We start from the raw sequence: 11,581 nt of genomic DNA on the forward strand, positions 1-11,581 counted from the left end.
TTACTAATTTATTATTTGTTTTTTAATTTTTTAATTTTTTAAATTTATGTAAGATACCATATATGCTATGAATAATAAAAAAAAAGATTTTCAGTTTTTTTAAAATTTTTTTTTTTTTTTTCCCAACTTTTTATACAAAGATTTTCATTTCTTTCTAAGAAACAGGTGCAGGCATTTTTACACAGAATTTCTATACCAGTTCAAGGCAAGGTGTTATGTAGTTGCAAAACGTTTGTAGCAACAATGAGGATGTATCACTTGATCAGTGCCTTCTTTGTCCTCTTCATATGTGTTTCAGGTATCCATTTTATAAATCAATTTGCAGTTTCAAGTTCATATTAACATTGTTAGAGAACAATTGTATATCTAGGAACGCATATTAACTCTGGAATATATGCAGGGTTGTTAGCAATGGAAGATTCACGATCGAATCTGACGAATGACAGTGTGAATTCAAGCTATAAAAACTCTCGGCTGCTGGGTGTGGGTAAGTTGAATCTTTGGAACGCCTTATTAACAATTTCATTTTTAGGAATTTGATGAGTATGATTTATATATTTGCAGATCATATTCCAGAGAGAATAGGGCAAGGTTGTGCAAAAGAAGACATAGTCGTGAATCAGAGCCCAGAATCCACCATGCCAAATGGAATTCCATCATACAGTGTACAAATCGAGAATTTGTGCAGCACAGGCTGCTCGATAGCACAAATACACCTCACCTGCGGATGGTTCAGCTCTGCAGTAGAGATAAATCCAAAATTATTCAAGCGTTTGAAGTACAACTACTGTCTTGTCAACAATGGGAATCCAATAATTGCAGGAGGCTCTGTATCCTTCGTTTATGCACAAAATTTTAAATATCCCATGACAGTCTCTTCTGTGAAATGTCTCCCATGACTTGCAAGCTTTTACTATGATACTGCTACTGCTCCTGACTGCTTATTTACTGCCTTACAGAATAGATATATTTAAGGTTTCTGCAATGGAGATTTAAAAATATCTGTTCTATCTTCTTTTATCATAAGTTTTATGTTTTAGTTTCTGCAATGGAGATTAGATTAGATGAGATGATAAGCCTTTGCTTTGCTTTTTGGTTTCATGCAATATAAATTATAATTAGCATGTTGATCTGTTTGTTCAAAAAACAGTTCATGCTTTGTTTTCTTTGTAGATTGTCTTTAAGATATTATCATTATTTATGTGCTTCTCTAAATAACATAATTTTAATAAATATCTTAACTAGGTTGTTCAATGACTAGAAATATCATGAAATCAATTAAGATATATATTATTTAGTTATTTTATATCAAATACAAATGTGTCATTTTGATTTTTCTCAAATGATTTTCATTTAATTACTATTGATTATTATAACGACTTTAATAAATGTCTTTAAATAGTATCACATAGCATAAAATAAATCCATTGTTTAGATAAATTATCTCCATGCATTAACCAAGAATGTATGAGTCTAAAAATATAGATGTTGAGAAAGAAGATGGATTTTTTAACAATGAATCTAAGGTAGCAGATGTTATAGATGATCATATATATGATGGAACATCTTCGAAGTAGGGCCCCCTTTGATCCAAGGTGGAACAACTAAGATATGAAGAGGATTGTGGACTTAACGGTTCTAAGTTGAGTTACATAAAAGTAGATAAGAAAGATTATAGCCAAGATCACAAATCTCTTAAGTAAAATAGGAGGTAAGATTATAGAATTTCCTTCTAGAAGTCACATAGTCTAAAATAAAATTGGGAATATTTGATTTGAACCCTCAAAGAAATCCTTTAACATTTCTCATGTATTTTTTTTGTTATACTAGACTATCTATGGACTTACAAGAAAATTATTTATACAAATAACTATATTTTAGTTAATTATATTCTAAACCTCTTATTTGAGAGGATTTAGAATGAGAAGTAAAATAGAACATTAGAGATCTTATTTGAATAAAATGATTAGGAACTTTACGAGTGTAAAATTAGTAGACCCTAGTAGAAACAAAAATATATTTTAAACCTTCTCCTATTGAAATTTTAAGAGTAAAAGATAAAAAAAATGCATAATGCTACTTTTGAGATCCATATTGCTGCAAATTTATTGAAATAAAAACAATATTCTTTGGTTTTAGAGGAGTAATGAAAAAATACATAATATTTAGTTGATCTCGCTTTTGAAATGGGCTGTCAGGATAAGTTGAAGATAGGATTATAGATGTAGAAAAGAGTGATCCTATACTCATTGAAAAATTAAGAATTATTGGTAGACATTATTCATCTTAACAATGAATCTAGATTTGGAGGGTAGTGACCGAATTGAAGGGTTTTTTTCTCTCATACAATTAAGATTAGATCGTTCTCTTATAACATCTAACTATCTTTCTTTTAATTTTTTTCTCTTTATGCACTTTAACTATAATAGGTGAATATTACTCTCCTTTTATTATGTATACTAAGAAGATGGGTAAAAAGAAAATATTTTCAATTTATATTTGACAAAATGTGCACCCAAAGTCTTAAATTGTATAAAGAAGATATAGATTGGTGGTGCAAAAGTATTGATGGATAAAATATGTTTAAAGTTACTAGAAATGTAAATACTATCCACTAATATACAAGATGGAAAAATAACATATTCAAAAATATATTACAAATAAAATTTAGAATTAAATTTAAAAAGATATGATGAATGGTAAATTTAAAGGTTTAAGTATACTTCAATATCTATTGTTTTAAGGAAGAGATTTATTGTGTGATATTCATCAGTTCAAACATTCAAGTTATTATTTGTAAACATTTGTAGGACAGTGGGTCCTCTCGGGGTTGTAGCCCTCTCTTGTAACTGAGAAATGAGCTCTAGGAAGTGTGCTTGAATGCATGTGCATTCCCCTTTATAATATTAATATACTCTTGATCATAGTATTTTAATATTGTGGATCTCAATCCCATCATGGTTTTTCCCTTTCTGGGTTTCCACGTAAAAAATTTGGTGTTATGGATTTGTGCTTGTTTGCATTGAGTTTTTGTACTTTACTTTTATTCATTTGCATCGAGTGGTTTAAGAATTAGTTCAAGAAAGTGAAAAATTACAGAACACTGATTCACCCCCCCTCTTAGTGTTTATTGATTCTAACAATTGGTATTAGAGCCTAGTTCCTCAGAGGAAGCCTAGTAACTTAAGGAAGATTCAGGATAGTGAATCAATGGAGTTCAGTTTACACAAGCAAACCACTGTAGCACTTGAAGATCTAGATACAACAAGAACATAACCAAATTGCTTGAGAATAAATATGAGTGATGTTGAAGACTTCATTGAGTCATTGAAGGAAAAGGTGAACACATCCAGAGAAAAGAGAAAGGAGCTTATGGAAAAACTCAAGGAGAAAGAAGACCAAAGTATTGATAACCAAGACCTAAAGGACAAGACAGATGAATGTGAAAAACTTGCTAGAGATAATGCAGTCTTGAAGAATGAAATACACCATGCCAAATGGAATTCCATCATACAGTGTACAAATCGAGAATTTGTGCAACATAGGTTGCTCGATAGCACAAGTACACCTCACCTATGCATGGTTCACCTCTGCAATAGAGATAAATACAAAATTATTCAAGCATTTGAAGTACAACTATAGCGTTTGAAGTACAACTACTGTCTTGTGAACAATGGGAATACAATAATTGCAGGAAGCTATGTATCCTTCGTTTATGCACAAAAATTTACATATCCCATGACAGTCCCTTCTATGAAATGTCTCCCATGGATTGCAAGCTTTTACTATGATACTCGTCAACCTTCAATATTAACTTAAAGTATAGAGACTAGATATATTGATATATTTAACATTTTTGCAATGGAGATTTATAATTATTTTCTCCATCTTCTTTTATCATAAGTTTTTTTGTTTTAGTTTCTACAATGAAGATTAGATTAGATTAGATGATAAGCCTTTGATTTAGTTTTTTTTTTTCATGCAATATAAAGTATAATTAGCATGTTGATCTGTTTGTTCAAAAAATAGTTCATGAGTTGTTTTTTTTAAGATTGTTTTAAAGTGTTTTTTATTTTATTTTCCTAATTATCTTCTTTTATGAAATTGATTTTAAAAATAGTCCATGCATTGCTTTCTTTGTATATTGTCTTCTAAGTTTTTTTTTAATCATCTTGCTTCTAAAAACAAGAAATGCCTTGTTTTCTTTGTAGATTATTTTTTAAGTATTTTTTTAAACATCAAGAAAAAATCATCAAATTTTGATTAAATATTTGAAATTATTTTTTACTTTCTTATATTTGAAAGAAATCATACTTCTCTTTTTAAAATTTATTTTCAATAGATAGTTTTTTCTTGGTTCTTATGCTCGGGAGATTTTTTTTTCTTGGTTCTTATGCATTTTGGGGTTGCGATATTTTTGTCTGATTACAATTAAATATAAGTTTTTAAAAATAAGTTGCTTTTATATCTAAATTATTATGATAATTATGTCTAATTGCTACTCACATAATGCATTGAAGAGTGTTTGTGAAAAATAAGTTTCTTTTATATCTATTATTATGATAATTATGTCGAAAGGCTACTCATATAATGCATTGAAGAATGTTTGTAACTAAAAAAACTATACATGATTCAAACTGAGGTCTGTTGCATTTTTTATAGAATAAATTAAAAGAAACTAATTTTTTTTCTATAAAACAAGATCTCATTATAATAAAATAAATCAATCACAAAAAAGTTGTAGCAACCAATCACACCATGCTTACAAATCCTAACAAATTTTTTAAATCACTTTCAGTTACCTTGGTTTGTCATAGTAGTACACATAATTTATCTATATTTCATTCTAAGGAAATGAGGAGAATGAAATAGAAAATAATAGAGATTGATAGCACCAATACAAAAAAGTCCATATCAAGGCCACAACTTCAAAATGTTTTAGTTAAGTCAAATGACTTGAATGATGCTAAGTCTTAAGACTTTGTCATGAGCCCACTTCTTTCTACTAAATCAGTGCAACAAACAGGTTCAATAGCTAAAACTAATAGGCTCTCATTCTCATTGGATACAATGTGCTGACATCACAACTTTTGAAGAAACTGTCTAAAAGTATCATGCTAATTTTCATAATATTGTTGTATTTAGTAAATTCTTCAAAGAGTTGTTTCATGATGAACACTTACAGCAAGGAAAATACAAGAAATGTAATGCAACATTGTTTATAGTATTGCGTAATAATAAATTCTTCACTTGTTAGTAAACAATTGAATTTTTTTTTCCAATATCATTTGTTTTGCCTAATTTTTAATTTTGTTAATGATTTATATTGTGATGAATAATTTGATCAAAGTCCGACTATTTTTTTACTATCTATTCAAAATTATCCCAATAAAATTAAATTAAATAATATCTATAGTTTTAAGTAATAAACAATTATCTATGAATCAATACATAATTCAAATTTTGTTTGAAAATCTACTATTTTCTATAATGTCTAAATTATTTAATACATACACCTAACAAGTTAAGTATTAGTTTTCTCTATATACAATCAATACTTTTTTACTCAAAGTCAATTCTTATTAATTAATACATTTCAAAAATTTAAATATTTTTCCTCACATATAAGTTGAAGGACCTTGAAATATGAGATGAGTAATTCTCTCATATTCTCAATAATAGGGGCTGCTTGAGTGTTAAGAAGAGAATCTCGATTAAGAAAGTCCTAAAATTCTAGGTCAAGTTCTCTAGAGAATAGACTTGCTTAAAGCGGGGGCCTGATATCACATCATGATATATAAGAGGAGGAGATTCAATGGGAGAGTTTGATACAAAATTTAAAAATATAGGAACATTATTGGGAAAATTAGGATTGTTTTAAAATATTGGTCCTAGTCTAAGAGGACTATGAGTACGCCTAGTTTTAGAGATATTTAAGTTCCACAAAATCCTTATAATTACGTTCCTAGAAGTGGTAGACTATGTTGTGAATCTCATGAGATACTCACACAATACACTATCCAAAAAACACAAGGAAAAAGAGAAGAAAAATTTACAAAAAGTTTCTACTAATAGATCTATCTGATTTTGCACAAATTTTTACCCTTGGAAGTGTTCACATTGGGTTCAACAAAATGAAGAGTGTGACAATTTAACTACAATAAAAGTATATCTATCCTCTAAGGGCTCAACTTCCTACAATGGACTTAGATAAACCAAAGGTAATCTCAACCTTCGAGTTTATCTTATTAATTATGAAGTTAAAGTTTACTTTAGGAAGTGTTATACATCTTTGTTTATGTTATGAATGCATAATATAAATAAATTGTGGGGACTTCAAAAATAGAAAGTGTAGTTAACATAGACATTCCAAATAGTTTAGCTATCTCTTTATCCATAATGTTTATCCAATGCAAAATGTTGGCAATCTCATATAGGTAGAAAATAGACTATCATGAGAAAATGATAGTACAATCTTACATAGATTCTAAGGAAAGTAATTTGTAGAATGAGATGCAATAACAAATAATGATAGTATTATTAATTTAAAATAAATGGAATAATGAAAAATAAAAGGAGGAGATATTGCCCAAGATGGCTAGAAAGTTGGAAGAGCTTCCATGGGACAGTCACCCCTGAAGAATTGGACACATAAGTGCAAGGAGAAATTTTGGGGTGGTTGTATAGGGCCATTCCAATAGTCAAACCCCTGTTTTAGTGTTTCTGCCTCCATGAATAATCAAGATAAAGAGACAAAAGAGATATAAAGATACAAATGAAATGACTATATACTATCAAATTAAAGATAATGCAATATGTTCAAAGAGAGTTTCAAAGACACTTTTACCAATCTTTTGGTAAAGGAAGAAAAACTATCTAAAAGACAAATTTGCCGCACAGGAAAGGAAAAGAAATCTCCAAAGCTTCAATCAATGGCATCAATGTGATAAATAAAGATTTAGTATGCTACCATGTAAGAGAAAAGAGAAAGAGTGTTGTAGAGTTTTCTAAAAATTAGAGAGATTGTGAGTTGTTGTTGACGATATCACTTTTTAGAGCTAAAATGAGAGTTTAAACTTTGATGTAGGAGGTTGAAATCCATTTTTGATGTTTGTGCAGATTGAAGAGCCATTATATTACCAAAACATGGGGTGTGTAACATTCCAATGGTCAATGCAGTTGTACATTCTTCTAGGATGTAGGTGCATCATATAGACATCTACATGTGGTGCATTCATTTGTGAGAAATCAAACAATTTAGGCTTCAGGTCATAACTTCTGTCCGAATCGTATCATCTTTTTCACTCGTTCATAATATTTTAGCCTCAGGAGCCTTCCAAGGTGCACCATACAAGAAACCCCAAAAGAGTTGCATTTAGGGTTATTACAAGAAATCCTAAAGGACAACGCGGCGAGGAAGAGATTTAGGCAACTCAGAAAACATCGGCCCTATGGATTCCATGGAGGTAAAATAAATATGAACATTTCTTTTTAAATTTGGTGGGCACACATGAAAGTATTAACACTATTTTTGGGTGAGATTTGCAGGCAAAATCTGATGGACAACTTGAGGAAACAGACCCTGTGATGGCCGGCATTTGCATTTCATGGACGGCTTTTTGCGTATGTCTTGGATTCCGTAGCATAATCACCACCATCAAAGCTAATGGCCTTTTTTTCAATCTATTTGTAGTGGGTGCTATTGTTGCATCTTTTATTGTGGCATTAGTACTTGTGATTACTAGGACTCGGGGAGCGGATCGTACCTTTTTCCGTTTCTTTTTCAATTCAGCGATATTTTGCTTGTCGGCTTTACTTGCAGTTTTTTACACTGTGCAGCCATCATCGTATATTATCAGTTTGAAATATGGTCTCGCTGACTTGGAGGCCTGTAGAGTACTCAGAATTTGTCAAGACTCTATGAAAACAGCTTTTTCTGTGAACAGGATGAAAAACATTTTAACCCATTCTGTTTTACAGTAGATAATGGATTCCCTTTTTCAGTAGATATATAGGGCAAGGCAGAAATGGCACTAATGGGTTTTGGTTAGTTTTTATCATGTCAATGTGCTTAGTATCAGGACGAGGCAATATCGCTTTATGTTTATAATACATATACTTAGCTTTTCCTGTTTTTATGGGATAGACTTTGTTACTTGTAATCAGATATTTGAGTGACAGTAAAATCAATTTGATATTTCAATATAGACAAGTGAATGAGCTTTATTTTAAAACAAATTTGTACAAGTAGATAAATGTATTTTAGCTCTCTGAATCTGTACTTCATTACTCTTCGTGGTATATTTGTATATTAACCAATGTATTGGTGTATTTTAAAAACTGGATAGCCATTGCCTTCCTTGTAATAGAAAAATAATTCAACTTATTTATGATGTAATTAATGTCATGTATTTCTGTTGATTAGTTTTTGTACTAATACTTTAACTGAGATGATTGATAGTTGAATTGGTTTAAGCAGACTAACATTTCTCATAAAAAATTCTTCCTTTTACATTAGTACTGGTTACTATTAAGCATGACGTGGAAGAGAGATTATTTAGAATTTCTCTTTGTAAAGTAATGTCTCACGTTGCACTTGTTTATCTTCCATTTTATTATTTTTAAGAGTTAATTTTGTTTGTTGTTTTAACTCTAAGAATAGTTTAGGTTTTTTTTAGCTCCCTTTTTTAATTTAAAGATAAAATTTATCACATTTTCTTGTTTTATACAAGACTAATATAAACATGTACATTCACATGTTCTATATTCTTTTTTTTCATTTATCTACTATACACATTATGGTCCCTAATCATGTCATCCACACATTTTCTAGACTATTTGTATGATTATATGCTTATGTGAGAATATAATTTAGGTTGAACACATCATGAGCTTTTCTTATTAGCATAAGTCATCACCTCATACTATCTATGACCCATGACATAATCTTAGTGTGCTAGCATATGACCATAATATTTTAATAACTTATTCAAATAAAGTCACCAGTTTGAAGATTTAAGAATGAAAGGTTTGAATTTGAATTGAAATTAATAGGAAATATTGCTTGATCAAGAGTCTATATTTAAAGGCAAAAACAAAGCATATGGACATATTGAGTTATTTATAGTTATAGAGGAAATTGACAATGCTAAATTGAAGTTAATTTGCATTATTTTGGGCCCATCATTATGTGCTTGACATGCCCACTTAACTTAATTTCAAATTCTATGGAAGATTTATTTAAAGTTCTTTATACATATGAGATTTTGAAGATTTATTTTAAAGTTCTTTATTGTTTATTTATAAGATTCAAAAGTTGTCACACTTAGTAGTAATATACAAAGTCACTTAGTTGTGACTTTGTATATTACTACTAATGCCGCAATATTATTATTATTATTATTATTATTATTATTATTATTATGTTTGATTAGATTGACCCCAGACCTTCCCCATTTTTATGGAAGGCCAAGAGTCACAACTTAGGATTCATTTTAGATGTCCCTATTGGGAGTTGAACTTGGGTCTCCACAGGAGTCACAACTTAGGATTCATTTTAGATGTCCCTATTGGGAGTTGAACTTGGGTCTTCACAATGAGAACCCAGTGTTTTAACCAGTTAAGCTCAACCCCTTGGACAATATTATACATTATATTATTCTATTTATAGAGTATAAAATTATTGGTTATTGCCAACAAGGACCATTACTATAGCATAATTTTGATCTAATTAGTTTTGATTGATATGCCAAAGAGAAATCAAAATTTTAAAACCTTTGTATGGTAATAACCATTGGTAATGAAAGTATGTTGATATTTTCTCTATCATAGATATTTATAGACAACCTATGACATATACTTGTAAATTTTGTTTTTAGTTCTACGTATACAGTTAGTTTAAGTTTCACTAAGCTTCCTCTCTTAATTTAAACATAAAATTTATATCACACATTTTGGTATTTTGTATTGTCTTATAAAACACAAATTAAAACACTATCATTCACATGTTTCAAAATATTATTTTTCTTTATAAAAATATACACATTATGGTCACTAATCATGTTTAGGTGAGAATATAATTTTGGTTGAACACATCATGTGATATTTTTTATTAGCATAAGCCATCACATGGTATTAACCATGTCAGAACTCAAATGTATTAGCATATAAATGTTGGCAAGATACATTGTACCAGTTGAGTTAAGTGCTTAAGGAAAGTTTTTGGGTTGTCATTGATGGCAACTCTGATCAGAAATCACATTCAGTATAGCAGAATTGTTCTACCAAAAGTTTGGTATCTATTTTTCTTAAGTCTAGAAGGTGTAATACAGAGAATGGGTACATTGAGCAAAACTCAATTTTGGTTGCATAGTTTTGGTTGCAATGGAAGATATAGTTGATTGGATGTTTGAGATAGTTTAATTTGCAATTCTTAGTCTTTGGTGTTGATTCTTGTGCCAAATTGAAGATCTGGTATTTGGTATTGTAGGAAGATAGAGTTATTTTAGTTATTTTGATGAAGTGTGTTATGCAAAATCTTCAGAATGATTTCGGTGATTGGTTTTGAGTTTGAGGTGGTCGAGCCGACATGTGTGAAGCATATTAACAATTTTTTAAAGTTTGTATATGGATTTGTGATCGGATTGAGCTGACTTATTATTTTTGATAAAGATAAATGGGTTTTACATGGACCCGAAACCAAAAGTTTTACAAAATTCGGCCATCAGCCAAACAAACAAAAACCAACAACAAAATAGGGGAGCACCCCAGAACAAACACGAAATCAAAAGAGACACAGACAACAAAACAAAAGCACTCAAATAAGAGAGTGCACTAGCTCCTTGTTCTTCTAGATGGTAATCTTTTTTATTTCCTCTAATTCTTCCATAATGAATCTGGAGGTGCCCTTATTTCTGCTCCTGCTTCTAGTCTTGGAACTAGGGCTTGTCGTTTTGTTGCCGCCAGCATCAATGTCTTCCCCTCCAAGATCTTTCTCAGGATCACTGTGAATGGATCAGTACTCCGCAACCATGACATTGATCTTTTTGAACCCCTCCATACTATTATTCATGGCCTCCTTGCTTATGTCGATTAGGTTCTTGAGGTTTTTCTTTATCTCTGCCATAGACTGTTCCACCTTTTCAATTCTTTGTTCATGGTTGCATTTCATAACCTTGACATCTTGGGAGAGGTTCTGGGTCATAATCATGAGCTTCTTAGATTTTGTAGGCTCTGGTGAAGCTATGAAGATATCTATTATCTCCTTAACCCCCACTTTGAGGATATCAATTTCTTTCTCTACCCACTTTCAGTATCTCTCCTGGCTTCTGATCGCTACCATCATGAGGTTCATCAGAGTACCATTCCTCTATAACCCACTATCCGCTTATTTATGTCACAACCCTCTTTTATCACTTTTTGATTTAAATACAATTCTATTATATTTTTGGTTAAGCTATTTAAATGATTGAATAAATACCAAAGAATAAAATGAACACACACAAACACACACTTGGAGAATATAATTCAAAAGGCATTATTTTTATTTATTTATTTTCCAGTCCCAATTATGGCACATGTT

General features: G+C 30.4%; 2 protein-coding genes across 2 annotated transcripts; both read left to right on the plus strand.

The window, feature by feature from the left end:
* The first annotated feature begins 243 nt into the window (after positions 1 to 243).
* On the plus strand, positions 244 to 899 carry LOC131029336 (protein TAPETUM DETERMINANT 1-like). Its single transcript, XM_057959780.2, has 3 exons — positions 244 to 298; positions 401 to 487; positions 565 to 899. The coding sequence occupies exons 1-3, from the start codon at positions 244 to 246 to the stop codon at positions 897 to 899; spliced, it is 477 nt and encodes a 158-aa protein (XP_057815763.2).
* Positions 900 to 7,256: 6,357 nt separating this feature from the next.
* On the plus strand, positions 7,257 to 8,133 carry LOC131029338 (uncharacterized). Its single transcript, XM_059213581.1, has 2 exons — positions 7,257 to 7,466; positions 7,549 to 8,133. The coding sequence occupies exons 1-2, from the start codon at positions 7,452 to 7,454 to the stop codon at positions 7,981 to 7,983; spliced, it is 450 nt and encodes a 149-aa protein (XP_059069564.1). The 5' UTR covers positions 7,257 to 7,451; the 3' UTR covers positions 7,984 to 8,133.
* Positions 8,134 to 11,581: the final 3,448 nt, after the last annotated feature.

This window comes from Cryptomeria japonica, chromosome 10, assembly GCF_030272615.1.
Source record: "Cryptomeria japonica chromosome 10, Sugi_1.0, whole genome shotgun sequence".
Taxonomy (NCBI): domain Eukaryota; kingdom Viridiplantae; phylum Streptophyta; class Pinopsida; order Cupressales; family Cupressaceae; genus Cryptomeria; species Cryptomeria japonica.

What these genes read in the sequence shown, in the direction of transcription:
- LOC131029336 (XM_057959780.2), top strand. Translation starts at nt 244, where the DNA reads ATGAGGATGTATCACTTGATCAGTGCCTTCTTTGTCCTCTTCATATGT. An exon ending in CCTCTTCATATGTGTTTCAG is followed by an intron (nt 299 to 400) that starts GTATCCATTTTA and finishes GAATATATGCAG; the next exon opens with GGTTGTTAGCAATGGAAGAT. An exon ending in CTCTCGGCTGCTGGGTGTGG is followed by an intron (nt 488 to 564) that starts GTAAGTTGAATC and finishes ATATATTTGCAG; the next exon opens with ATCATATTCCAGAGAGAATA.